Source organism: Taeniopygia guttata, chromosome 4 (assembly GCF_048771995.1).
Source record: "Taeniopygia guttata chromosome 4, bTaeGut7.mat, whole genome shotgun sequence".
NCBI classification, from domain to species: domain Eukaryota; kingdom Metazoa; phylum Chordata; class Aves; order Passeriformes; family Estrildidae; genus Taeniopygia; species Taeniopygia guttata.
This window is the reverse complement of record NC_133028.1, coordinates 11,943,471-11,971,231: the sequence shown is the minus strand read 5'-3', so window position 1 is coordinate 11,971,231 and position 27,761 is coordinate 11,943,471. Positions and strand designations below refer to the sequence as shown.

General features: G+C 37.2%; 1 protein-coding gene across 13 annotated transcripts in view; it reads right to left on the bottom strand.

Moving 5' to 3' along the window:
- PPP2R2C (protein phosphatase 2 regulatory subunit Bgamma) overlaps positions 1–27,761 on the bottom strand; it is a 190,717-nt gene that overhangs the window by 67,629 nt on the left and 95,327 nt on the right. Inside the window, exon 2 of one of the 13 annotated variants that reach the window (XM_012573641.5) lies at positions 18,783–18,938. The exons of 11 other annotated variants lie outside the window; for them this stretch is intronic. In XM_012573641.5, the coding sequence (XP_012429095.1) occupies positions 18,783–18,795 (13 nt within the window). In that variant the 5' untranslated portion in view covers positions 18,796–18,938. Of the gene's footprint in view, positions 1–17,546; positions 17,578–18,782; positions 18,939–27,761 lie in introns of those variants that run through there. One more of the 13 variants, XM_072927988.1, reaches the window with a different exon arrangement.

The following is a 27,761-nucleotide window of genomic DNA, read 5'->3' as shown; positions in this document are numbered from 1 at the left end:
TTTTATTTTACATTGCTATCCCTTAGTGATGCAGTATTTTTAAGTAACGAAAACTCCTCTTTTTACTTCAGTACATCACTGTACTTTTCTAGGTGTACCACCTCAGATGAAATACCTGGTGTTTGTAGTTTAATAGCCTCCTATGCACTTGCATAATTAATAAGTAATTCTTTGGAGAAAGAGGTTTGCCTCTACACATGCTCTGCTCTAACTGGAAAGTCCACTGTAATGCAGTACCATATTGAGTAGATTGTGGGGATTAAGTACATTTTCCACCGCTAACAATAAGGAGGATTTCTGTAATCAGCCTTGCAGAGGGATCTAGATAGATTGGAGCACTGATCTATGATGAACGGGATGGAATTCCTACAGTCAAAATGCCAGATTCTGTACGAAGAACAGAGTAACACCAGGCACAGTAACACCAGCCACAGATTGGACAGCAGGGAAAATTTCTTGACTGAGAAGGCAGGCAAATATCAGAACAGGCTTCCCAGAGGTGGTAGATGCCCCAGGCCTGTCAGTGTTTAAGAGGCAAGGCCCTTAACAACACTGTCTAACTTTGGGTCAGCCTGAATCAGTCAGGCAGTTGTACTACATGGTCATTGCAGATCCCTTCCAACTCAAGTACTGTACTTTATTTTTTCACTGTGGTCACACAATTATTTCAACTGTCACATACTTTTTGCCCCTAAACACTAAAAAGAACCTAGACACGAAGAAAGAGACGTATCACATTATCGTTCTCAGATAAAAAACAAAGATTGGAAAAAAGAAAATTATTTCCTCAGGATGCTGTCATTCAGAGAGGATCAAGTCAACCTCCTAAATCTTAGTCTGATGCCTCAGAATACACAACAAATTATTGTATGTTAGCTGTTCATGAGAGTGTTCTTGAACCTCCTCAATTTTCAGTCAAAATGAGGACTTATATTATGAATGAACTTCAACTGAAACCAACAGGAAATTGTTTCAATAATGCATCACACCAAATTTTGAATTTGCTTCCTGAATATTCAGAAAAGGTGTTCACTGCATGCAAGGGAAAAATATAAATTTTACCTTAAAAAAACCCAAAAAACATGGGTCCTGCCTCAGAGTATTATGATGAGAACTAGATATTGTTTCATTTCTCCAGGCTTAGAATGGAGGCCTGAAGAAAGCAATCAAGACCTGAAAATTCTATACATTTGTCTCTCTTCTTAAGCCCTATTAACTCCCCGATTACTTGAGGCAAAAAATCCTTGCAGAAAGACGTGAGGAAATAAGGGACACTACTTAGGCGACATTAACATACCAGAGGGAAGCACCTACCAGAGTTTTAAAAGTGCAATCCAACACTCCCTAAAAGGACTGCAGAACTGACCTGTACCCAAGTACACTCACACAGGGAAGCTAAAGCAGGCAGCAAAGCTTCTTTTTCCAGTAATTTTGCACATAATTTTGAGCTCCTTTCAATAAAAGAGACCCTTTTATCTGCCATTCCCATCTCATTGCTGATTGTATACCCTGGGAAACTGTCTGCAATAAACATCCAACCATCAAGCAGTCACTAAAATATTCCTTTTTCAGAAACTAGACAAATGACAATCATTATCATAAACGCCCTATTATGAGAAAAGAAATTTATTGTCATACTAATGTTTCTCCTGATGATGTGAGATAAAGAGTCTTTCAAACGATGTCAGAGTAGTACCTGGCCTGTTGGAGCTAAAAGCTTATTGACAGCTTCAGAAAATCAGAATCAAGCTATAGAAAAATCTGTATTTTTCTGGTAAAGTCAGGCAGGACACTATGAAGCACACAGGAAGAATTTCCAACGCTGGGTTTTTTTTTTCTTAGTAACTGACAAGATTTACTTGCCAGCTGGTAAAATAATGAAGGAAAGAGGCCAGCAAAACTATACAAATCTAAGAGAAACTGCCTTGTACTAATTAGAAACAATGTGCAGCCCAATGACACTTTATAGACTTCAATTAGCATACTCTGCAGGAAGGAGCTTTCAAACATCTGTATGAGGATTATTGTCCACTGGGATGTCATTTACAGTGCAAAATATTAAAAACAGGGCCAAAAAAATCAATTACAATCTTTGTAAATGAGCAAAGTCTTTATCTAAGGGATTTGAACTTGTATGTGGAAATCTGATTTAAAAGGAGACAGAATCTGATTTGACAATGAAAAACAGGCAGCAGTACACCCTCTATCTGATTTGCACAAAATTAAACTTCAGGATTATTAGGATAATAATCTGTATATAAAGTGCTAATACAAATTACTATTTGAAGTCAAGCCTAACAAAGCAATGACTAACCCCATGCCAGATTCAAAGAGAAATACAGAAAAACATCCAGAAATACAGCCCATTAACCAAGATTACTTGGATGATTAAAGATATGTACATACTAGACAGGAAGACACAAATATGCAAAAGTAATAGGGAGACTAGAAAGCAACCAATGAAAATGCTATTTCAAGTAGTCCCTATTTAATACATTAGAGTTGAGAATTAAGGATTTTAGCCTATAATCAAAGGAAGCCAAAATAATGTGGAAGAACATAAATTACCAGACAAAAATATAAAATCTTAAAAACTTCCACAGTAAAAGGAAAAAAACCTCACAAACAAATAAAAAAGATTGTTTGAATTGACTGAAGGTTTCTTATCTCATTTACTGATTTTCAGACATGTAATCTATCTCAGAGAACATGCTTAGAAGGTATGTGAAAGTAATGCTGAGTTTCATTCAATAGCAATGACCAACTGCAGAAAATGGCCAGAAAAGTGACCACATATTTTATCAGAGTTTTTAATCATGGTAGAAAAAATCTGGCAGCGTTAACTTGACTTTGCAGATCAGTGATGACCAAGCACTAATGAGCATTTTGTACATGAAGTAAGATGAATATAACTATTCTCTTGGAGGCAAAACTTATTTGGCTTTGCAGGGGCAGATTAATGACCCACAAATACACGCCATACTTCAAGAATGTATGAAAGCATGAACTAATGAAGAGTGCAGACACTTGCTGAGTAATGCCAAAAGCACGCCATTCCTGTGCTCTAAAGGTTCTCTTCTCATAACTAAGGAGGTACTGACCTAAGGTATTGCATTTGGCCTTTAAAGCCCTAAGCAACCTGAAAATTTAGCCAAGAGATCAGGTTTTCTGTGCTCTTTACTTCTCTTTCCTTTTTCCATTTGCGTTTACAGCAGTGATTAGAGAGAAGCTGTCAGTCCCCCTCAGCCACAGTGTCATTTGGTCAGACAGGACCTGGACCTATTAAACTCTCATTCTAACTTCACAGCTCATTTCTTCCGGTGGTACCTGGGGAGAAACTAAAAGGATGCCCTGGATGAGTTGTTTTATGAAGCTACCTCTCAGTTTTGTAGTAGGTTACCTGGCAGACGAGCAATTTTAAAATGCTAGTGGGATTTTTATGGTTAAGGCAGTTCAGAACAGGATGAGATGCCAATCGGCTGTGTATAATCATAGATAAGAGGATGCTGTCATGATGCCTGGGCCTCTTCATTGACATGGAACATCATGGCTGTCACTGGTGTTCTGGAAAAAGCAATTGCACAAGCTATTTAATATCATGGGCTCTGCAGAATTAAAACTAAGTCTGAATTTCACAAGAAAATTCAAGATAACTAGGTTAATGCAGGATGTCTGCAGTAGAATTTCAGCTGCACAGCAGTCTCAAGCTATTTTGAGCAGCAGCAACTACTTACTTAAGTAGAAGCAGCAAGAGGCCACATTCCCTATTGTTTGGGAATAACAAAGCTAGAACACCTCTAACAGGCTACCTAGGGATTACTTCAAATAAATGCAGCTTTGTTATCAAAAAAGAAAAGAATTTTTTTCAGCCTGACAGCACCATAAAAACTCTTGTTCATAGTGAATGACACATGAACAGAGACTGGTGTTTATAATTTTCTGCTGGTTAAAGACTCATTCTTGCTCCCATTGAACTAAATGAGGCAAAACTGCCATTGATTTCAATCAGATTGTCAGTAGACCTTAAAGATACTAACCATCAGCACTTATTAATATGGAATTATCAGCAGAAAACATATTGACCAGTTGATCTAAATACTTTATCTTCATTCATCAAAACACTTAATCCAAATGAACAGAGACAGAAAACTGAACCCAGACCAAAGGTCAGGCTGAACTTACAAATTGCAATGACTGCTGATGCACGTTACCAGCAGCAGCAGCATAATGTGTATTGTATCCAATCAAACCAATGGACAGAATATTAAATGGGAAACACACAGCATGCACACACCCCCAGACAATCACCTTCCTTTTCCAGCAGTTCAAATTCTGACTCAATCACAAATACCCTCTACCTTTTCACATAAAAATGAAAAACACATTAAAAATTAATAAAATTGTCTCCTTATTTGCTAAAGGTTTTAATTATAAAAGCCAAAAATCAACTTCTGTAACTATAAATGCTACAATTCTCATAAAAAGCTCTTAAAATCCACTGGTATTATTTTAACTTGAGAGAAATAATTTATGTACTATAAAGGAGAAAAAGAGTGATAAAAAAATCTGAATTTAATTATATGAATGGTATTCTGTATACACTTAATTGCATAGCAGTAACACAACCACTTTCATTACTCTTTATAGCTTCAGATGCCCATTAGCACAATCCCCAAGGTTCCTTATGAATAATTAGATTAGAAAAGGGGGACTGTGATGAAATGCAATAGGATGCAATGCTTATGAAACAGCACATCTTGAATCCAGATGCTGACATGACAACATCACGAAGAGCTAATTTGCACATCCAAATTAATACCATCATGATGATAACATAAAAGAAAGATATGCATATGAAACGAGCTACAGAAAATAATGTCAAAAATACTTGAGCTACATATATTACAAAAATACATCTTTTTGACATTTTAACTCAGTTGGAAAGGTGTAAATAGATGAAATGTCATATTCATGAGCATGGAGATACTTAAACAGGCTTAGTAGAATTTAATCCACTATTTGGCAACACATGGGCAAGCTGTTTAATAAATAGTTATACCCATAAAACATGTGCAGCACTCAAAAAAACAGGTGAAGAAATTCCATTATATTCTATAACATGTCTGTTTCTGTTTGATGCACTGAATGTTTTTGTATTGTTTGATGTTTCTTAGATATATACCATTAACTAAATCAGCAGAGATATATTTTTGAAGGATCTCTGCATGGGGCCAAAAAAGAGTCAGATATTTCTGCAGCTGTCCTGAGTTGCATATCTGTATATTTACATGTCCAAATGGTTAAGAAAGATCTCCCTCAAATACACTTAACAGAAAATAATGGCATTTCTGTAGAAATCAAGTAGGTCAACTTCCATTTCTGCTTCATGGACAGATAAAACACAAGTCCACATTACAAGGCAGACTGCCATTTGCTACTCAGACACTGATGTCAAAGACAGTTCCTCTCTCCACATTTTACAGCTTGCAATGTACATGGATCCTGTTTGCCCTATGCATTTGAGAATGAGTTCTGGCAAGGCTAGCACATAGCTTTCAAGAAAAGTTCACATCAAGAACATGGGATCTCTTTAAAGTGAAGAAACATCATCGTAAACTCACTAAAACTGATAACATTACTGAAAAATATGGCAGAGACAGAAGAAGGATAAAAGTAGATAGATGGGACACAAGCAAGAGGCATAAAACTGGAGACATTATAGATATGGTAAAACAACAATTTGAAACGTGACTGTAAACTTTCTTATGTTGCAAGGGTAAGGAAAACCTCACTAGATTAAAAAAAACCAAACATACATAAGGCTAATAACAACAGTGTTCCTCACAAAGCATTTAGGAAACGTCTACAAAGTATCGCTGAAATAAGGAGATCAATAGGATTCAACTCATATATATACACTTATCCACAAAAAAATTATGACAGTAATGACAATAAGTGAAACTAATCTATGACAAAATTTTACTAACTGGCATATAAAAGAGAAAGTTATATCAAGAAAGTTTTTTTAAAAAGAACCACAAACCCAAACCAATTCCATATCTTTAAAACAATCATGTCAATACTGTGGAAAAGTAAACATTCTTCTGTAAACAGAAAAGGTAAACATCCACTTAGGACAGGACAGTAACGGGAAGAACAGCAAATCTTTCCACTTTGTGTAGGTATGAGGAAGAATGCATTATTTTTGTACATAATATTACACCTACTACATGCACAACAAAAATTACAGGTACTTCATTATTCCTTCTCACAAAACACTTCCTTTTAAAAGAAGTCTGAAGCGCAAGCTTCTTCATTACCACATCCCTACAGTTTTTGCTTAGTGAGATTGATCCAACACTGTTTAAATCACTAGGAGTTCCTTCCAGGGACTTCAAGAGAAACAGTATCAGGACCAAAATCTATGAGTAGAATACGTTAACAAAACCAAAAATCAAATAACCAGCAAGACACAGAGGCAACATGCAGTGAGGAAACGTATGTGAGGAATAAGTGAAAGCTTTTATTGGTATATGAAAGCATTTTCATGGGCTCTTGCCACTGTAACCCTGATGCTTCCTGTATTTATCTGTCATTTTTTGTTACCCCTCACTGTGCACTGTGTAAGTTACACAATTCTGATGGCATGTTCATTTTAATGACCTATAAGGCATCATACACTCCTGTGGCACTGAAGTGAATATATAACATTAGGCCTTTTATTTTGAGAGCACACAACTAAGAGCTCTTAGTCATGATGTATGTTCTACTAGTCGAAATAAAAGCCTCAAATCAATGCAGTCCTTCCTTTGGAAGGCAAAATACTAAAAGGTACATATCTTTTACAAGCTCCTATGCATCATCCTAAAGCTGAAATTGTTGACAGTCTCCAAATGCATAAATTCACAAGACACCATGCCTAAAGCCAAAGCTGGCACACCAGTTTGCTCCCCTCACAGTGTGCCTACCACAGCTCGTGCTTTGCAGCAGCATTGAGACCCATTTCTGGGCTTACATGGTGAAAATGGATGGCATTTTAGTTCATCTTTTCCTTCATCTGCTTTCCTATAATTCTTCATTTTCTGCACAAAGGTTGGAAGTTCTGCCCCAAAACATGACACTCCTGAAACACTGTCAGATGATTTAGGGTGGTTTTGGCAGACACTGGTTTCGAAGTACATCAGCCCAGGTCTGTGCAGTAATTTATATCCTGCTAAAATCTAATTAAGTCCATGTACAATTTCATACATGTTTTAGTGCTAACTTTTCTTGTGGAATGGCCTTACATGAAATGTATGATACAATATTAGACTTCATTAAATCAAGAGATACATAAAATCTACCAAAAAAACCTAAAGAACACACATACTAACTCAGGATGCCATCTCAAAACAGAACACCAATTGCTGGCATGAGAAAATTTAGGCAGGCAATTTCTATGAAATATTTTAATATTTACTTTACTAGATACAAAAAAAATTATAATAGTTAACAAAGGGTAAAATAGTTCTGGAACGGGCCCTAAGCTTTTCAGTGTTTTCAGACTGCAGTCAGAGAGATGATGACAGATTACAACCACCCTGGCAGCTGCCATGGCTTGGCAGAGCTGGGACACCACATGGCATGGATGTAACATGTATTGTCTTAATATAGTAGTTCTAAACATAAATTTTTAAAATATATTTAAACACATTAGTAGGACAACAAGAGGACAACAGAAGGATGGGTTTACTATTACCTCTGCTATATTCCTGCTGTATTCTCTTCTCATATTAGTCTAGGAAATTTGCAAAAGAACATTTATGCAGGGTGTTTTTAATATAAAGAAATTATTTACAGATAAGATTTGCAATAAAGCTCATCCTTCATCCCTCCTTAGTAGTCTCTTTATTACCCTCATTAATATTGCTTTTCTGTCTCCAGACCTGCGCCTCCAAGTGCTTCCCCAGTTTCTCTCACCTGAATAGGACTGTGGGATTTATCTCAAGGGTAATATTAAGTAAAGTTCACGTATTTCCAAGATTTTTATGTACGCATCGAGCCTCTGACTTTCAGATATCAGAACTGGAAATCTTTAATTCTCCTTCTCTCGGAATCAACTAAATGCATAATCTGCCTGAACTTGTGATAACACTTCAGTCTATTTAATTGCATTCACAGTGCTCAGTAGTATAAATTGTAATTAAAAGGAACTCTTGAGAATCTATGCGGTTAAAATGTCACTGAAGCCCCCATATCTTCACAGCCACCTAGATATTATACTTGCCTAAAGAGTATGCACATTAAAAAGAGGTGTGTATTAAAGACTGCATCTTTAGGTTGTCATTGTAACCTGCTCTGAAATAAAAATGAGTGAACTCTAATTAAAAAGTGTCCAGACAAAAACCAAACTACCAGCAGTGGGGAAAGAGAATTATTGTTTCCCTCTGTTTAAAGCAGAAAAAACCACGCAACAACAAGAAGAATAAAGCAAGAAAAAGCATACAAGAACAGGCATTGCACAAGTCTTTAGCTAGATCCGGAATCTGAGAAATAAAAAAAGTGCCAGCTGATGAATTACAAGCTTAATTACATCTGGGATAAGACATTTTAGAACCCAAAGGAAAAATGATTTGCTGAATGCCAGCATGCTCAGATACCCACCAGCAAGCAGTCCCTCCTCTATTCCAGGGTTTCAGTGAAGACAACATACATGTCAACCACAGTAGAAGAAACACAAACTAATGAAACTGAGTGTAAGCTGTAATTACACTGTCTCAGTGAATGGCACTTGGGGTATTGTGAACAGATTGTACATGTTACTTCACGCAGGGCCTAATGAAGCGTTCCCTGTTCTACAAACTTCACCTTTTGATTTAATTAACCTTCATACCTATACATGCACTACCTACCAATCATAAATGTTGGAAACCCCTTAAATCAACTATAGAGCTTTTGAGCTACATTAGAAAAGTAACAGAGGTTTGGTTTGTGTTCAGTTTGGGAGCTCAAAAGTGAGCAGCAAGGAAATTTTAAGGTTCTTAGAAAATAAAAACTCATATGGTGAATTTGGCCCAAAATCACCACTCCTAAACATAACATCTAATCCTTCAAATGAAATAGCAATGAAGCAGAATTTATTCATTCACAACAATAAATAGCAACTAATATTTTACTAGAAGAAAAATAAACATGAAAATAATCTCGGAGACCCAGCTTTATGGAAGACCTCTAGATATTAAAACGTGTCCTGTTTTGCAGAACCAATTAGATGGCTAACTCACATCTTAGGTTTGTAGCCATGGCTTTGCACAATACAAGCATATAAATATACAAAACTACATCATTTTTACTAACCCTTAAAAATGGAAAGAACACTCAACATTTTTGTCCCAAATAAAAAAGTCACCTCACAGACCACAGCAGTTAATCTTTTCCAAGTTTAGGACAGAGCAGGCTGCTTATAGCAGCCCTCCAGATCTCCCATTAGCCTTCATCTTCATGTTTTCCAGATCAAAATGTTCCTCCTGTATAAATTCCTGCTCAGATTTGAGCACTCAAGGACAGATCTCTACAAATGCAAAGGGAAGCTCTGTCTGTTCTCCTGGCAGGAACAAACCCAAGGAAGGAAAAGCGCAAACCCTCATTTTCTCTTCTAATGAAGGGCAGAATTTTCTACTGCCCTATATTTGGAAGGAACAAAGAGAAAGAATTGCACCTCAGAGAGGCACCTTAATGACACAGGAGCTACCAAGGCTGCTCCTGGCAGGCAGGGCTCAGGTGAGTTTCCTTCCTGAAGACTTGGTAGCTGTGCAAAATCGACACACTTTCTCTGCTTCCCTTCCCCCAGGATTAAAGTTTGCATAAGATACTTAATATTTCACTTCATTAAAAAATCCAGTTGAAATTACTTAATGCACAAATTAGAAAAACACTCAGAATTGATTTAGAAAATACAGGCTGCACTGGAGATATATTAGTAAATTCTACACAACAACAAAGAGCAAGTGAAAGCTGCAGAGATAATTTATGTGATTCTCCAAAGTCATTTTAATAGTACCTCTCATAAAAAATTAATCTGCAAAAGTTAGCAAGCATGACACAGAGGAGGAGAACCAGTGGACTGGATAAAAGTTGGCTGAGGGATAAAAGAGAAAGTTTGCCAGGCACAGAAAATGAGGACTCTCCTTGCATTTTAAAATTGAATCTTCTGTTTTTATATCCAGCTCTGGAGACCTACATTACAAGCAAAAAGAAGTACAAAGACCTCCCTAATAGCCTATGAAGCAACACAATTGCTACTTTAAAAAGAACAAAACCAAAACCACATAGAATAAAGTAGAAAAAAACTCAACAAAATGCAACATTTATGGTTACATTTGTCACTCCAGAAAAGAGATTTCAAGGAGGGAGCAGAAACCTGTGTAATAGAGGCCATAAAGCGGGGTTTTAAATTAACTGAGAATTCAGCCAACCTTGACAACTTAAACAGAAGGTACCAGGTCTGTCCTTCTCCTTCACTGGAGCTATGCTATTCATAAGAATATCAACCAATGTCAATGTCATTTTGGCATAAAGGATAATAATTGCATTTATGATATATCCCTCCAAGGCAGCATGTGAGATCACCCAAGCAAGGTAAAATATACAATAATACACAAAAATATTTAATATATTTTAGACTTGTATTTATTACTTTTCACCTCAGTAGAAAATTTGCAGCTACTGTAAAACAATATCATGTTTTGCTTTGTACCATTTTATTGAGTAACTAAATAAACATGTTGCTCAATAATATAATAAGAGTAGTAGCTCAGCTATTCCTTACTTGCTTACCTTCCTACACTGCAGCTACTTATTCAAAGGTCATCCTTCACCTTTTTTATTTTCTCTCTGACTCAGTTCTTGGGCCCTGGCTTCATGAAGTAATTTGAACCTTGAAGGTACCAAGGCAGAAAAATATTGTAATGCCACAAAGTGCCACACTCCAGTGAGGCCAGGGACACAGAGCATGACAAATTACTGCAATTGGTGTGAAATTGTTGGGGGAGCATTTGACACAGGATCTTAGAGCTGCTGTGGTGGTAGCACAGATCCTGTTGGCAGATTGTCCATCACTACCAGGCTGGGGTCTCAGCTGACAGCAGGGATGCTGAAAGTCCCAAGTCAGCTTTGCTTCTCACCTGGTAGAAGGCTAAATTAGAACCAGCGCCTTCAAGCCTTTAGTTTCAGGCTGGTTTAAGCCTGAAAGTAAAGGCTCTCAGTTTCCAAGGTGCCTCATCACAGGCAGAGTATTCACTTGACTCTCTGCCATTTTCTTCCCCTCTTCTATAGCATTAGCAAACAAGGTGGACATTCACAAGTCATCTCCACAGAGAGTTCAGCATAGGTTCAGGAATTCACAAAGAATCTGAATGCATCTATAGCTCAGGATGCTCCACAGATTCACTCAGAGTCTGAGTCCACATAAACAGAATTAAGTCAGATCTGGGTGACTTTAAGTCAAGGAACTTATGACTTGCATACTGAAGCATTCTGTAACCCTGTGTTTCAAATCAAAAGCTGCATCACATTCTTTTAGAAACCTCTATGGGCCATGTGGTACAGACATACCCATATTTTTGAGATTTAAACAGCTAGCATTGACCCATTAACTGTGTACACACCAAAGAGGACCAAAAAATGATACATTATTGAGGGCCTAGCAATACTGCAAGCCATAGGTTAGCAGGTGGATCTTTTGGGGATGTCTTCTTGGACAACCGACTCACAAACTCCTCTCACAGTACCTCATGTCAAAGTCACTGCTGCCCAAAAGAGAAGGCAAGGCTGCTGCTGCTACTGTACTCACCCAGACCCTTCACCAGATGCTCACAACTCAAAGGGCAGTATGAGCAGCCTGGCTGCCATGGCAGGGGTTGCCACAGAACCCTTCACTGCTCTATTCTACACTAACACTACTATGAATAGTCCTGGAAGACCTAAAAAATTCAAGGAAACGCTCAAAACATGGTGAAAAGCATTTTTGTTTCAAATTTTTATTTCCAGCATTGAAAAAGCAGCTATAGCTTTTATAAACATCAACATGGAGTTTCCTTACAGTGATCCCATTCCCATCCGGAATGGTGAAAGAGTAACACATGGATATAATCCTGGATTTGTATCCACTTTGAGTGAAAAGGCAGAGAACTGTGCTCATGGAAATTTTAACACCCTCAGATTCCGGTAACTGCAAGGAGCTGTCCTGGGCAGATCATTGGGTTTGTTAATGAAAAAGTAGGGTAAGTTTTAAGCAAGAAAAGTGGCCTTCTTACAAAACAAAACCCTGGATGTGCCAGAATTCATGTAGCACAAAGAAGAGCGGAGGCTTCTGGGCTTATAATCAGACTGCTTTTCAAAGTCCAAAGCTGTGAACTAATTTATGGTCCCAGTTCATTTGTACTTGCTACCACGGCAAAACTTAAACCCAATACAGCTGATATCCAGCTCCCCTAGAAGGGCTTTTCACAGACCTAAGTAAAAAGCCATTTTGCACCCTAACCAATAATATTATAGATCTTACCCAATAATTAAACCTAGATTCCCCCTTGCTGTGGTTGGCAACAATCAGATTGTAATGGGAAAAAACAGGTGTTTTGGTTTCCTGGGACTCTGAAAAATGAGGGCTTAGTGAATGAAAGGAGTCGTCTATTTCTTATGTACCACAAAAAAAAAAATAAACCTTGATCTGCAAAATCCAAAACTGTATCATGTGCACTGCTTCAGACTGCAGCTGAATGGAAGCATTTTACTCTGGTCTCTCTGGTCATGAATTTCAGAATACAGTGCAGAGCAGAATAAAGCCACAGATTTGGAAAAGCTATTTATAGTGCACATGCCCCAAGGAGATATAGCTAATAACAAATTCATTTCACATCACACATTTGAATGCAATATGAAAACTTCCCAGTTTCTTATCAGCACAGGAGAAAAGATCCCACTGTGGCTTTCTTTAAAATAATTAAGGATTCTTTACCAAAACATTTTAATCAAATTACATCTCCACAGAAGTCTTTCCTCTCCCTGCCTTACAGCTATTTTATTAGGAGGTCCATACCTATTAGGTTTTGATAAAAGCGCTGATAAAAGTTTTGATAAAATGATTCTCATTTTCCTAGATGAGACATTTGTTTATCAAATAGTTTTCTACAAGCTGGATTAAAATCCAATATAATACTGGTCATATCAGTAGGAAACAAATAGAAAAATCTGCTGAAGAATTCAGTGAGCTGTGTAACTGTAATATCTGCATATGATGAGGTTTTGGATTGGGTTAGTTTTCTGCTGTAGTGAAAACAGATCAGTCAAGTATTGTTCCATGGACCAGATTGTTGAATATTTTATTACAAATGATTAAGAATTAAACAACAGACAGGGAAGATAAAGATTTGTAGTAGTTGAGAGACATCAATAAGCATATTGAGCTTCTGCTCTGCTGCAAGTGCAGCAGCAACAAAGCAGCAAGCTGACAGGGTGCTCAGTGTAATGACTGCCTTCTTGTTTTTCCACACCCACAATTTTTGTTTTCTTTTGCTTCTCTTCCACACACTGACACCAGGTGTTAGAACAGCTTGACTCAAGGAGAGTGTCCCAAGAACAGTGTGGTTTCAGCCAGTTCTGGTGCCAAGAAGGTATCAGAAATAAGCCGGCAGGGGAGGCTGCGAGGAGCCCCAGCTGGTGCTCCACAGGAGCTATTACTGCCATGGGACTCTGGTAACTCAAAGAGAAGACTAAGGGCCCTTGGAAACAAAAAGGAATTGAAAAAGTCCAAAAATCCCCACGAATATCACAGACTATCCTATGGCTCAGACTTAGCAATGACCCACTATTTAACCTGGGCCTTCTGTTACTTCTTAATTAAAGGCAAATTTTTGTTAACAGGTTTTTTGCTTAAATTAGAATTAATTGATAAATAGAACAATGTGAATGAACACCAATCTGTAATTCAGTTCCCCTAGGGCACCCAGTTTTTACTGAGTAAGATGACAACATCCCAATTTTACCACAGCAGAAACAGCATGAAAATTGTTTGTAACTCACTGTAAACATAGACTGTATCAAGATAGTATGAACTTACAGAACATTTTACTGATGTTGTAGGATCAGTGAAAATGCTGGCAAACTACACTGGAGAATATATGCATAGACATCCTAATGATTTAAACATAACTGCCTTTCTGTTCAGCAGGCTTAACAGAGACAAAAGTAGTTACCTTGTACATATAATGCTTGTTTGCAAATTTATCAGTCATGAAGGTCAATTGGTAAAACTTGAATAAACATATCCTAAATCACTAATTAAATTTACAGAAAGAATGGAGATCTCCTTCAACAATCCTTTTAGGATATGGGTTTTCTTTTTTCCTTTCAGCAGAATATTCTGATAGCATTAGAAAGTAGAGCTCAGTGACCCCTGAACACCCATTTCCAGAATCAGACCTTTTATAGAAAGGATACACTACTTCATCTGTGTGCATTGATTTTATTTAGGAAATTGAGAGAAGCTGACCTGAGGTTTTTTCAGTTTTAGACTGAGAGAGGGCTTTTAATTTTTTTTTTTAACCTGTTCTGTTTTCACTTCCATTGTTTGTTAATTTAGCTATGTTTACTTTTTTACATGTTTATTGATCATATGCTTTAGTCTGAATCTCTGTAATCTTCAGAAAATAAACACATCTTCATTTCGATCAAGCAACAATATATTAACTATGATTATTAAAACAAGCAAGGAAAATTGTACTGGCAAATATCTGACAAAAAAAAGTTGCAAAATGTAGTTATAAGAGGGCTTAAAAATAACTGCAAAATAGCATCAGCTGATCAGTTTCTCACATATTAGTCTGAGCCAGAGCATGTCCAGATTACCTAAAACACAAAAAGTACAAAGACTCTACACAACTTCTGAAGGAAGAAATTGGTTTAGTTGCTTATATTTTTAAATATATTGAGGGTACATCAGCTATTGAAACCAAATGTCACTTTTAAAATTTTGCTCATACTATCTTTAGAACTTTGACGAGCATAAGTGCTATCCAGTTATCATATTAATTATTTAATTGTTACTTCTCCCATCAAGTAAGTTGCAGATAACATTTTTACATGCATTTAAGTTAATTTTTATTAATTGCTGCCCAAATGTAAACTTTCTAATGGCTTCATTACATCAATAGGTGAAGAAATACAATCCTAACAGAAAACACTAAAATCAAATATAATAATAATATAATTTAATATAAATTATACTATACTAGATATAAGCTTTTCTGTGTTTTCTTCAAAGGTCAGAAATATCTACTTTCCTCAGGTAATTCCAAGTATTTCACTTTTAAAACAAAGGAGAAGTGCAAAACATGTAAATTGCCAGAAATGTAAATTCATTAGTTATCAAATGTGTACATTTCAATGGCAAAACCCATACTACTGCAGATGAAAGACATGTGACAGCACATTGGGTTTTTGGAATCCTTAAATGTATATTATAACACTGAGTCAGAACCTCCCTGAAACACAGAAAAGTGAAAAAGTCTTTTTGAAAGAGCAAGAAGGGAGGGCAAAGCAGTGATCGTCTCCTGAGTATTTATAACCACAGCCCTGCAAAGGAGTGTGGTCACTGCCCACGCTGTCTCCTGGTGATGCACCAGTGCAGGGTGCTGATGTGCCAGTACATCACCCTGTCAGGAGAGCTCCAGCAGCACTGAACAGCAGCACAGGGAGCACATGCTCAGGGATGGTTCTGTGCTGGTACCATGATGGTACCTCCATCAGTGAGCTGCTGCTAAAGAGCCAGCCCCTGAGCTGCTGTCCATGCTTGTTCTGCTTCCAGACGGGCGTGCAGGGAGAGAAAATGAACCACTACAAAAGCAAACACCAAGAAACACTGTTATATTCACTGCTTGTATAGAGCAAGGCAGAATAACAGCCACAAAAAAAATCTCTCCTTTACATTCTAAGGTATGTCTGTGTGTGCTTATTACATCAGTACGGCCAATCCTCTCCCAAACCAACCTAGAAATTTCTTCCAATGAACACCTGAAATCTGCATCCTCTCCTGCTTGCTTCTCACAATATTTATTGACACTGAAGAACTGGAGCCAATAACATGATGTGTATATCATCACAGTTTAACTCCAGCTAATATCCAGCTGAAGCATCTTGAGTTTCATTTCAAAAACTTGGTTATACATGAAGACCTTTCAGATAAAGGGAAACCTTATGGATCAAGCTCTGAAAAACAATCACAGAAGAAACTTGCTATTGATACTTTTCCACATACCTTTCTATAGTTTATTAATTTAGTGACTACTAAGCTAACATGAAATCAGTCTGGGATTATACAGCCAAATGCAAAAGCAGATGACAAAAAACATGAGCAAATTTCCAACTTTTCACTTCTTAACTTAATTAAACATGTTTTTCATTTAAAAGTAGCAATGTTGCTGGTCTCAGGTATCTCTAAATCCTGCAATTAGTGACTATTAAAACTCTCACTTATTAGCTGGATTTTAAAAACATCTTCAGCATTTCACTACTGTTGTAGTACTATCCATGCTAACAGAAATTCTTCATGCAAGACTAACGTTGGTGGGGTAAAGGAGAACCTCAGCCATGCTCTCCTCTCATTTATCAGGGGCTGGAGGATAGCCTGTCCATATCCAGAATGTCCAGACCAGGCATTCAAACTCCAGAGCCTCATGCCAAAGCATATGATTAGCTTTCATTTTCTTGCCAGCTCCCAGATATTTCCAATGTACTACCCACTTTTTGTCTTAAGAAGGAACCTTTCTCAAGGCCTTTTCTGTTCAGAAATTATTTTATTGACAGCCAGAAATTTCCTAAGGACTGCAAATAAAAATAGAAGCACAATATTTTATAACTTAAACCCACTATAAAATACCATTAGAATTTCCTAGAACTAAGAGAATTAATTTACCTCACTCACCTTTTAATAGAAGGTGTGCCAGCCCATGACAAGAGGGTTGGAACTAGATGGTCTTTAGGGTTCCTTCCAACCCAAACCATTCTATGATTCTATGATTCAAATGTTTTGACCTGCCCAGTTGTTGAATAGATATAAAGTCTTAGCACAAAAACCTAGCAGGGGACAAGATATGGAAGCATTTGAAACTAGAGGCATCTGTATGTCATCACAAACTTCATCACAACCCAGCAAAAAAAAAGATCTAGTCATCTTCCTGTCCACTAATGATACACAAAGATAATTCATAAATTTTCTGTGTGCCAAAGTGTGACCCGTTCCTGTCAGTTGAAAAGATAGGCATATTCTTCAATTATTTCCTGTATGGTACAAATTAAACAGGAAAACTATTGAAATATTTCATTAACCGCTCAACAAGTACATGTTTTTCAAAACAATTACACTCAAAAAACCAATCATCTATAGACAATTTTGCAAGGCTGAACACCAGAGGCATCCATTCTTTAAATCTAGTATTATTTTGCCAGACAACAGAACACAGACATTATGCAGCAAATTCCAAGACGTATGTAGCTCATAAACTGAGCGTGACCTTTTACTGTGGTCATCTGATGGTCCAGCCTGTGGTTGGTATGGCACCTCCCTCAGCAAGACAGGGACATTGACAGGGGCCAAAGTCACCAGCCAATCTGATCAAATGTTCACTGGAGAACCCAGATTATCTCTCAAGCGCATAGTGCACTAGGAAAAAGCCGCTGGAGGGATTTGTTCTCTGGGCACAACACCAAAATAAGGATAAAGATCAGCATTTAAAGGTGGAAGCAGTGAACAAATGCAGCCCAACAAGGAGCACGAAAGAACCAGGAAGATACACACAGAAAGCATCCCCCCCATCCTTGGGCAAAAGAAAAGACAGCTTTGAATTCTCCTAACTCAATATCTAAATTATATAAAAATGGAAATTGTAATAGTCTTTGTAAATGGATTAATAGTCAACCAATGTCATGCTCAGAAAAGACATTTAAAACCACCCCAATCAGTCTCAATTTTTAGATGTTATGGAAAATCCAAATAGAGGGATATACTCTATTGGATATTAAAGTCTTAAAATGTGAACTAACAGTACCACTCCAAAAACACCTTTAAACTGGTAACATTCTATATTATGAAAGTTATGTCACAGTAGTGCAGGAAAGGCCCAGGTAGGAGACAGAGTATTTTCCCACCTAAAACAAAAAAGCAAAGAGAATTTCTGACCTCAGAAAAAAGTCAGTTGGCACTGAGATTTCTTGTTCATTCCAAGAGCTGGCTGAGATACCAGAGCAGATCTAGAAACCTAATTACTATCATTTAGACTAGTACTTACTGATCTATTTTTTCCTTTGGGTAATAGAGATGTTACTCTACACTCAAAATCGATACTTGGTTAGAATATAGTCTGTTTTCATTTTACAGTTGTTGAGCATACAGACTAAACTGATACTATGTGTCAGATAGGAAGTTTTGATTTACGTTTGCACTTTTTTTTTCCATGGGTAGTAAAACCAAATAAAGTTGTGTCACCAACAATCCCATTGTTCTGCCACTGAAGGCAGGTTTGTGAATCTCAGGAGAGGCTGTTTCCCACCAAGCTGCAGACTTGTAAGGAGCTGTCAACATCAAACGCTAGAGCCAGGCCAGAAGTCTCTTTTAATTATTTTTTTTAAGAGCACTGTTGAAAAGATATAGTCCACAAGAGTGGAGACAAATTGTAGTGTCACAACTACCCAAAAAGCAACAGAATCAAGAGTCAAATGACATCAAAAACGGTTAGTATTCATGACTGTACCTTGGTCTATCATTTGGAAGATATAATTTATCAGTGCAAGCAGTGCAGCTTGTCTACTATATTTAGGGCTAAACCCAGATGGATTCAGTCAAGGAAATCTGAGGATTCTAGATGCCACCAGAGTCGCCTTGCGCACAAGCTTCCTTATAGCTTTCCCTAAAAAACAAAGAAATTCAAGACAAAAATGGTGAAAACTTTCCTCATCTAAGGATAATTTTTCAAGCAGGAACAAAACTGCTGACCCTGTAAGCAAGCAAGCACCTTGTTCTCCCAATCACTGTCAATAATAGAAAAATACTTCCTCAATGGAGATTCCCAGACTTACAAAAGTGAGCTACAAACTGTGGCCCAGATCTTTCTAGTTCCTATGTTCACCTACATCAGTACAATTAGCTGAGAGGCAAGAAAATTTCCTCTCTCATAATCCCAAAGAAGTAGAAACTAACTTTAGAATTACCAGTCCTAAGTCAGTCACTGAAATAATTAATTACCTTGAAAATTCCTCAGTGTGAAACCCATTGTATAGCTGTTGAAAGGATTCATCTAAGATTAATCAATTTACCCTCCATCAACAGTTCAACAGAATGCCTGTTGAAGTAGTTTTGAGAAGGATTAGCTGCTTCAGTCAATAAAATTTAAAATGGAGCCCACAAAATCACTCTACAGGATCTAGAGAAGAGGTGCTCTTTCCCTTTTAAAGGCAGGATCTTCCTATTGAGAAAGAAAAAGTGGTAAGGAAAAACTAAAATCACACAAACATATAAATAAAATGCTCTACTTCATAGAAATAAACTGTACTTTCATAATCTGAATATACGAGCAAATTAGGGAACCAAATTTTATATTAATATTGGTATTCAAAAGGAAACAGTCTGAGGCAGCAGCCTCATTCCAGGTTTGTATAACATCAAAGAGAAAAACCTTATGGACCAATGAAGAAATAACTTCTCCATTTTAATTGACATCTTTCATTTTCCAAAAGCCTTTCTTTTCTAGGAGTTGCATCAGAAAGGAAATATATGCAAGCACTGAATAGGAAAAAAAATAATATTTAGTATACATTCCAGCTAGATTTCTATGGTTATTTACACACATATATATTCAAATTTGCAGAGCTTTGAAATTCAGAAAGATGAAATGCTGTACCAAAGCAGTTCTTTTTATTAAGGCATTTGTCACTATATGAATCTAGTTCAGACATCAACAATCCATTCAAGTTAGTTCCTTGGGTGTGTATTTGTATGCACTAAGTTCTCATGAGAGAGTTTTCTTTCTACTTATATTTGCGCTTTTAAAAGCAGTACTTCTAATAAACAGTGAATCTGAATCAAGCCCCCTCATTTCCTGTGATGGAAATAAGGCAGGTTCTCTGGGTATGTAGACATCACATCTCTAATATATAATTTCCAAAATCAGTGGAGGTGCAATACTTACACCACCACTTGCAGATTCAGTTTGAGCAGTGCAGAACTATCAGCCTGTGCCTGCAATGTGTGAATTGTTAGCAAAGCAACATGGAGCGAGCCATGGCTTTCAACAACCAATCACAGCACAGAGTATTCTTTATATAACCAAATTTAAGGACACTCACATCACACTTCCCTTAAAAAGGCAGAACTCTCCTAAATGAAATTCCACTCTCTATGACATGCCTTGCAAGCTGGGTGGCAAGTAGAAATTGCCAAGGGCAATTTCTAAGTGAAGTCATATAGGAATATACATGTACTTTAGGGATGACCCAAAACCCAAGCAAAATTAATATCTTGGATAAAGGTTCTGGACAAAGTAATAAAATGCAAGCAACACTGCAGAAATTGCTTTCAAGAGCAAGAACTTTAGATGCTCAACAATTTTTAAATTATATAATTGATTTTTTTTAATCAAAGCCAAATTAAGTTATTTCTAGATCATCTATGCCACTACTGAAGAACTACTCTAAGTATTTATTTACTGCAAACAATTATACAAAAACTCTGACAAGTCATATTTCTATTATTTCTCTGGAATCCATTTGTTGAGGTTTTCCACATTTGCATTTTCAAACCACCATCCCTTAATAAAGAAAATATATCCCTGATACGAAGTGAAAATCCAGACCAGGGACAATAATTGTCACTTAAATACTGGCAGTGTACTTATGAACATTTTGGTTTCATAATCACCTTCAGGATATCTTCCACGGTGTGTTGATCCCCAGAATGGTTACAAACTAGATTTACTTTCCATAAGTGCCCTCCATGCATTATAAATGCATGCCACCAAAAGGCTGTGTCCAAGAAAAACAAACTCTCATTCTTGGCTCACTCTCCTCTATCTACAAATTTATCGGTGGCCAAAAAATCAATATAGAATATCCCATGTTTATTAGAATGCAAAAGTATCTGCCATACTCTAATGCTATAATGCCATAATGACTGCTGGTCATTTGTATATATCTTGCAACTTAGAATATAGTTCTTTAATGCTAATAAATAAGAAAAAAGTCATATAACAATAAAAATCTCAACTGTAAATATCAGAAGATAAAATATCAGTGAATTCTGTCACTAAAATCACATTTGTTAAAAGAGAGCATGCTTAAAAACCATCTCCTGGATGTATGATTTTTATGTACTCATGCATCCAATGACAACAAACATGAAACACAACACAACCTGTTAAATTTGACCATCCAAAACCATAAACTCAAATATTTGCTGATATACCCAGACTTTTCTAGGATTTTTGCTTCACTCAAAAGGATTAGGAAATTGTCCCATGAATATTTTTTTAAAGCATGGATTTGACACAAAGAAAAATTAATAACAGACCTAAAAAGACTTCAGCCTGTTTAGCTACACAGTCAACGGGGAACAATCCATGTTCTACTTACTAGGATAGAGGAATCCCAGTGCAATAAATTAATACTTACTCCGTATTATAGGCAAAGAAGAGTTTTACTCTTCCTTTTAATTTGCTATGATATGACTGGTTTAAGCTCTGCTGGTTTTCAGTTTGTTTTGGATTTGCTTTGTGGTCTTCTGGTACTATCTTGGGAGTTGGATTTTTCATTGTTTGTTGAGCTGATGCAAACCTTCATCTTGATCTCTTTCAAAGTAATGTACCACATTCTTAGAAACTTGTGTTTCTTGAACATCATTATGGTTTTACCACTCTGCTTTACTATTCTGGTGGCTGCACAATGAGGTTTACCTGGGTGTCCAGTGACAGTGAGGAATTCAAACACTGAAATTGAGCTATTACAGGTATCTACTGTGCTCATGGTCTCTATCAGCATCATTTAAAGCCTCTCCAAGATTCAATTTCATCACTTAGTTATTATTCTTGGTCAAACCCCTGATAACTAGGAGGTGGTTTTGTTCACAGCAAGAGCAGAGATATCATTATTCACTGCCAACATTTTACTCCACAGTGGGACATTATTACCTGCATACAGAAACAAAGGGGTAGCATGTAAGGCTCTGGGAGAGCAAACAGAAGCTCTCATGACTCTTCTGAGAGGAAAAGGCAAAGGCTTCTTCAGGAATATAATATCCTGCTATCCACAGGGAAAGGACTGTGCCCCTCTCTTCTACAGAGCATACAGGGAAAAAAAAAAAAGATTCCTAGAAGAAATCCCTTCTCTGTCTAGTTATTTCCATGTTCAAATGCATGTTTCCACATACTCATCATACTACATCTTGATGGACTTATAGTATGTAGCACCGTCTTTTACAAATGTCATTTCTAAACTGAAATCTAAAAGTTTCATTTTAGATATAGGCATGAACTCAGCAGCAAGTTGTTTTGTATTTAAAAACTGTCTTTTATTTGTCTTACTGATACAGTAGCAGCCAGGGTGGGTAGGAGAACTACCTTACCTTCAAGCCAAGAAGCTGAAAACCTTCAGGAGACCAGCAAAAGTCTACTTTCTTTTTTTTTTTTCAATAGTTCGACTGTCAGAGTATCTCTCTCTAGCTTGTCTTTCTTTTGTCCTTGTAGCACTGCCAGCTACATGTCAGCAACATTAGAACTTTAAGATCCTTATAGATTATCTAGCAGTTGTCCAGAATTTTCTGATCAGCCAAACAGCAATGCTAAAACTGAGCAGACAAGCAGCAGTCTGGCAACTCCCTATGAGCAAACAATACCCTGTCAGAAGCATACTAGTAACACAATGAAAAACAACCAAACATAGATACAGAATTTTAAGAACTAATAGTTTTTTAGCTATGAATTACTGATACCTGTGGGTGATAAAACAACACAAAGAAATTACTTCAGTCATTCAAGTTTTACCATCATCTGGAAAAGAACAAATACCTTTTACTACCATTACTAGCATTTAGTTACACATCACAATATATACCATAAAAATAGATTGTGATATTTTCTTGAAACTCGAATTCTGCCATTCTTCCAACCTCTTCAGATTCTCAAGCCAAAAATACCTTCTCTTTTGATACAGCTCTAGCCTATGTGACCAATTTCTTATTCTGGGCTGAATCATTACAAAAGCCAGCTGATTGGTTAAAAATAAAAAAGGAATGCTGAATACCATAGCAACTGGATTGCAGCCTTGCTAACACGCAGGAAGGATTTTTTACTTGAACAAGAGCTACAAGTGAAAACACCAGGCCAAAATCAGATCTGGCATAATATCAACAACGCAATAGAAACAGAGAAATTACTTGACCCCGCCCCAGTCTCCTCCCTGTAATATCTTTTGTGCAGCAGCAAATCTTCAGGTTCTTATTAAAATACAGTTCAAACAGCAAATTAAAATGTGTGCCATGGTATTGATTCTACATATACAACAATATGTGGCAGAATTTTTGCGAAAACAAATAGGATTAAATGTTGAAAAATCAAGAAGCAGAACAATAACAGAGCTTGATATTCAGTTTTAATTAATAGTCATATCATTCCACAACTAAAAGGATTAAAAGTTTCTGAAAAAAAAAAAACTCTAAATACAGATAATGCCTGATTTAGTGATGTCTTTTAGGAACATATCAAAGTAGTCAGTGTCAATACCCCCTAAGAATTGCATCAAATCCATAAGGAATGCATTTGAAGAACCATATTGCTCTAGAATTACTGCAAGAGTATGTGTGCAGGGCAAGGTTTTGGCAGGGGCTGGGCTCTGTGGGAAGAGACCAGAAGCTGCCCTGTCTTGGACAGACCCGCTGCTGCCCCAAGCTGAGCCCACAAGCGACACTGGTGCACCTCTGTAATAACGTATTTAGGAAAGGGTAAAAAACCTGTTGGGCAGCTATGAGAGAGAAATTAAAAAACATGAGAGAGCCAGCCTGCAGATGCCAAGGTCACTGAAGAAGGAAGGGCAAAGGTTCTGCAGGCACCAGAGCAGAAATTCCATTGCAGCCAATAGAGAAGACCGTGACAATGCAGGTTGTCCTCCTGCAGCCGATGGAAGTCGACAGTGGAGCAAATATCCACCCTGCAAGCACATGGAGAACACCACAGCACAGCTTGAGGAGATGCCCTAAAGGAAGCAGCAGCCCATGGAGAGCCCAGACTGGAGCAGCTCCTGACAGGAGACATGGCCCATGCAGGAAGCTCACAGAGAAGCAGATCTTCAGGCCAGAACTGTAGCCTGTAGGAGCAGCACATCCTTGATGGACTGTACCCCATGGAAAGAATTCATACTGAAGCAGTGGAGAAGGACCTGTGTTGGAAAAGCTCATGAGGGTCCGTATTCCTTGAGTGGGACCTCGTAGAGGAGCATGGGAAGAGCATAAGGAGAAGGAGCAGCAGAGATGAAATGTTACAGACTGAGAGTAACTAATTCCCCACTCCCCCTGCTCAGTTCAGGAGGGCAGAAGGTGGCAGGAAAGTTAGGAAGGAAAGAGGGAAGTTGTCTGGGAAAAGAGAGGGGTCGAGGGGTGGTTTTAGGTTTGATTTTTTTTTTTATTACTCCCTTTCTATATTTTTAATTAACAATAAATTAATCTTTCTCTAGTAAAGTATGTTTTGCCTGTGACAGTAATTGGTGAGGGATGTCCTCTCTTTATCCTTTCGTCTTACTTTCTTTCCCTGTGCTGCTGCAGAGGGAGCATGACAGAGCAGCTTGCTGGGCATCTGGCAGCCAGCCAAGGTCACTCCACTAGAGAGCTCTTGCATTTGGGGAAAAGAAGAAATTTCTCCTCAGCAACTTAAGCTATGAAGTCTTTGCTTTGAAGTAGAGGTACCCATATGTTCTAGGTCAGCTGTAAGGTAGGTATTTAGTGCATTGCACAGTGAAAAATTAGAACCCCCTCTCCTCTTCAACCATGTTGAGCATGGCTTTACTCAGGAGACTCTATTTGCCTGCATTGTAAAGATGCTGACTGAGTTTGGCTTTACAGGCCAGTGGAAATGTCAGCTCTGTTCCTCTTTGTGCATCATTTAAGACATATTCAAAACCTCCTATGAAGTATTATCAAGTGAAGAAAAGATACAACACCCACAGCACTGCTTTTAATATTAGGGCTAATTTTTAAACCAAGTCAGAGTTAAGTGCATAACTCCACAGTATCAAATGGATTTACCTGCTCTACAAGCATGATTTCTGAGCTTTTACTGGCATTATGGAGTGTTACAAACCACCTATACCTATGAAAATCCATGTACTTTTTTGCCATTATAATTAGGGGAAGGACCTTACTTTAGGTTCCTGAAAATAGTGGCCTTGTTTTCTATCAAGGAAATAATGAACTGTGGGGTATTATACTTGTTAATATGTTTTCTGTATCTGACAATGGCCAAAAAATGGTTAAGGCCTTTTGATCCCCAAACTCATGTAGTCTTACAGGAACTTTATGTTCCTAAGAAACTCCTACATCAGAGCCCACAGATCTCCAGTTAACAAAATATACTTTGGTTTTGGGAGGTGATTCCATCATACTGGTAAATTGCTTGACATGTTCTATACATGTTGAAAATGGGCATGTTTCTATTTTGTCTCTGATGCATTATAATTCAGACATGAAATCAGCCTAATTTTAACCATATATCTGTGCTTGATCTGTACATAACTCAATATGTCAAAAAGGAAAATCAAATATATCTGCATTTATAATATATACATAGGATGAATACAGGCTTTGTTAAACACTCTCTCAGAAAGTATGCAATGCCCTTTATCTTCCAAAAGATACTTTATTTCAAAGTCACACTTTTATTTACTTCACATTCCACAAAACAGTGAAAAATTTGCTAATGTGGCTCCACAAACAGTAGATGTCAAAAACAGAAATAAGTAAAAACAGGTCAAAAAGAGCCCAAGAAACTTAGCAAACTACATTCCAAGTTTTAGCTGACCTTGATTTTAAAACGCGTGAGTTTCCAATGCTTCCCTTGCTCACCAGATAAGAATCCTTGATGGACTGATGACCACAGTGATAACTCTTACCCATTTTTCATACTTTTAGAACAGGATTTTATGGTTAGCTTGTTTTGATTTATCTTTATTTTATTTACAGGGGATGAAGCAAGGAATTTTTTTTTCACTTGAGGTGCTACCCAGGAATTCGCATCACCTGCTTTCTGAAAATATACAATATGGTACTCTGTGGTTACTATTACTCGTGCAAGCACACTTTTTCCAAGAAATAACTATACATAAATGTACACTAGAAATACTGTCATGCTCCTGGAAGTATGGCCCTAGCACATGCAAGATCAGATTTTGCTCTCATGCCAGTTTTCTATTCACCTTATGTCAATGACAATCTATTCTGTTCCCCTGAAACTGTAAATTTTCTCTCTAGAGTTTACACTCAAGTCAGAATCCAGAATGTAGAGGAAAAACCAGAAAAATGGTTATTCATTCTGCATACTTAAATGTACATACTCACTCTTGCCTATATAAGTTAGAAAAATGTAGATCAAGGGCAGTAACTTACTATAACAAAAAAGGTCAAACTCAAGGAGGACTGGAATACAAAACTGTCAGTGACCTCAGCTTTGAAACACTTCTTCCATGCTCAAATTGGCATGAAATCTATGACAAAGACAGCAGAGATCCGGTGTCTGAAGTACAAAATGATAAGGCCTAAACTAGTGCCCAAGAGTAACCATCAGAACAATGGCCTTAGCTGTTTCCAAAACTTGGGAGAGGGCAACACAAATAGCTCAGAACGTTGAAGACAGTGCCAAGATCCTGTTACTCTTAATTTGCCTAGCAGAAAGGCATCATTTGAGTCTAAATACTTCCACTGTTCTTATTACAATTTATTAAGACAAAATTATCATTATGACAAAATAATTATTTAATAGTACTATCAGAAATATTAAAACTAACTTGAATCACCAGTTTCTTTATTAAAAAAAAAATTAAACTGTTTCAGCCCAGCTGATGGGTGTCTGGAAGCAACTTACTTGTGTGAAGGAAACTCAGTGGTAACACTGTGGAAACTGCTCCTCCTACTCAACAGTACTGCTGATACATCAAGAGCCCAGGAAAAAACAAAAAACTATTAAACACAAAAGAAGGCATCTTTGCACAAGCACAGTACACTCATACAAAAATAATCTCCATGATTACAATTCAGTTACAGAAAAACATCTAAACAATTTAACAGATGTGCACCATGCTGAGTCTTATGTACAACCCTTTAATGTAGAGCCTTCATTCTTTCCTGTAATATTTAGACTTCTGAGTTCAACAGTGAGTTGACCTAGGCAGTTCAAGGTTTTCTGCAAACTAAAGATGTTTGCTTGGTTAGTGTCAGAAAAAGCAGTGTTAAACCAGGACTTTAAAACACACAAGTCTATCCAAACACCTTGTCAAAGATCCCCTGCATTACACACAAAATCAGCAGCCCTGCAGAAATATGTACTATTACACTCTCTGAGAAGTTTTTCACCCTACTATAAAATTATAAACCACAGCAATGAAGTGAGCTAAGTTGAAAAAAGACACCTGTAGAACTCGTAGCTAAATAAGAACAAAGACTTTATTTTAAATCAGTGAAAGCCTATATCTATACATGGGTC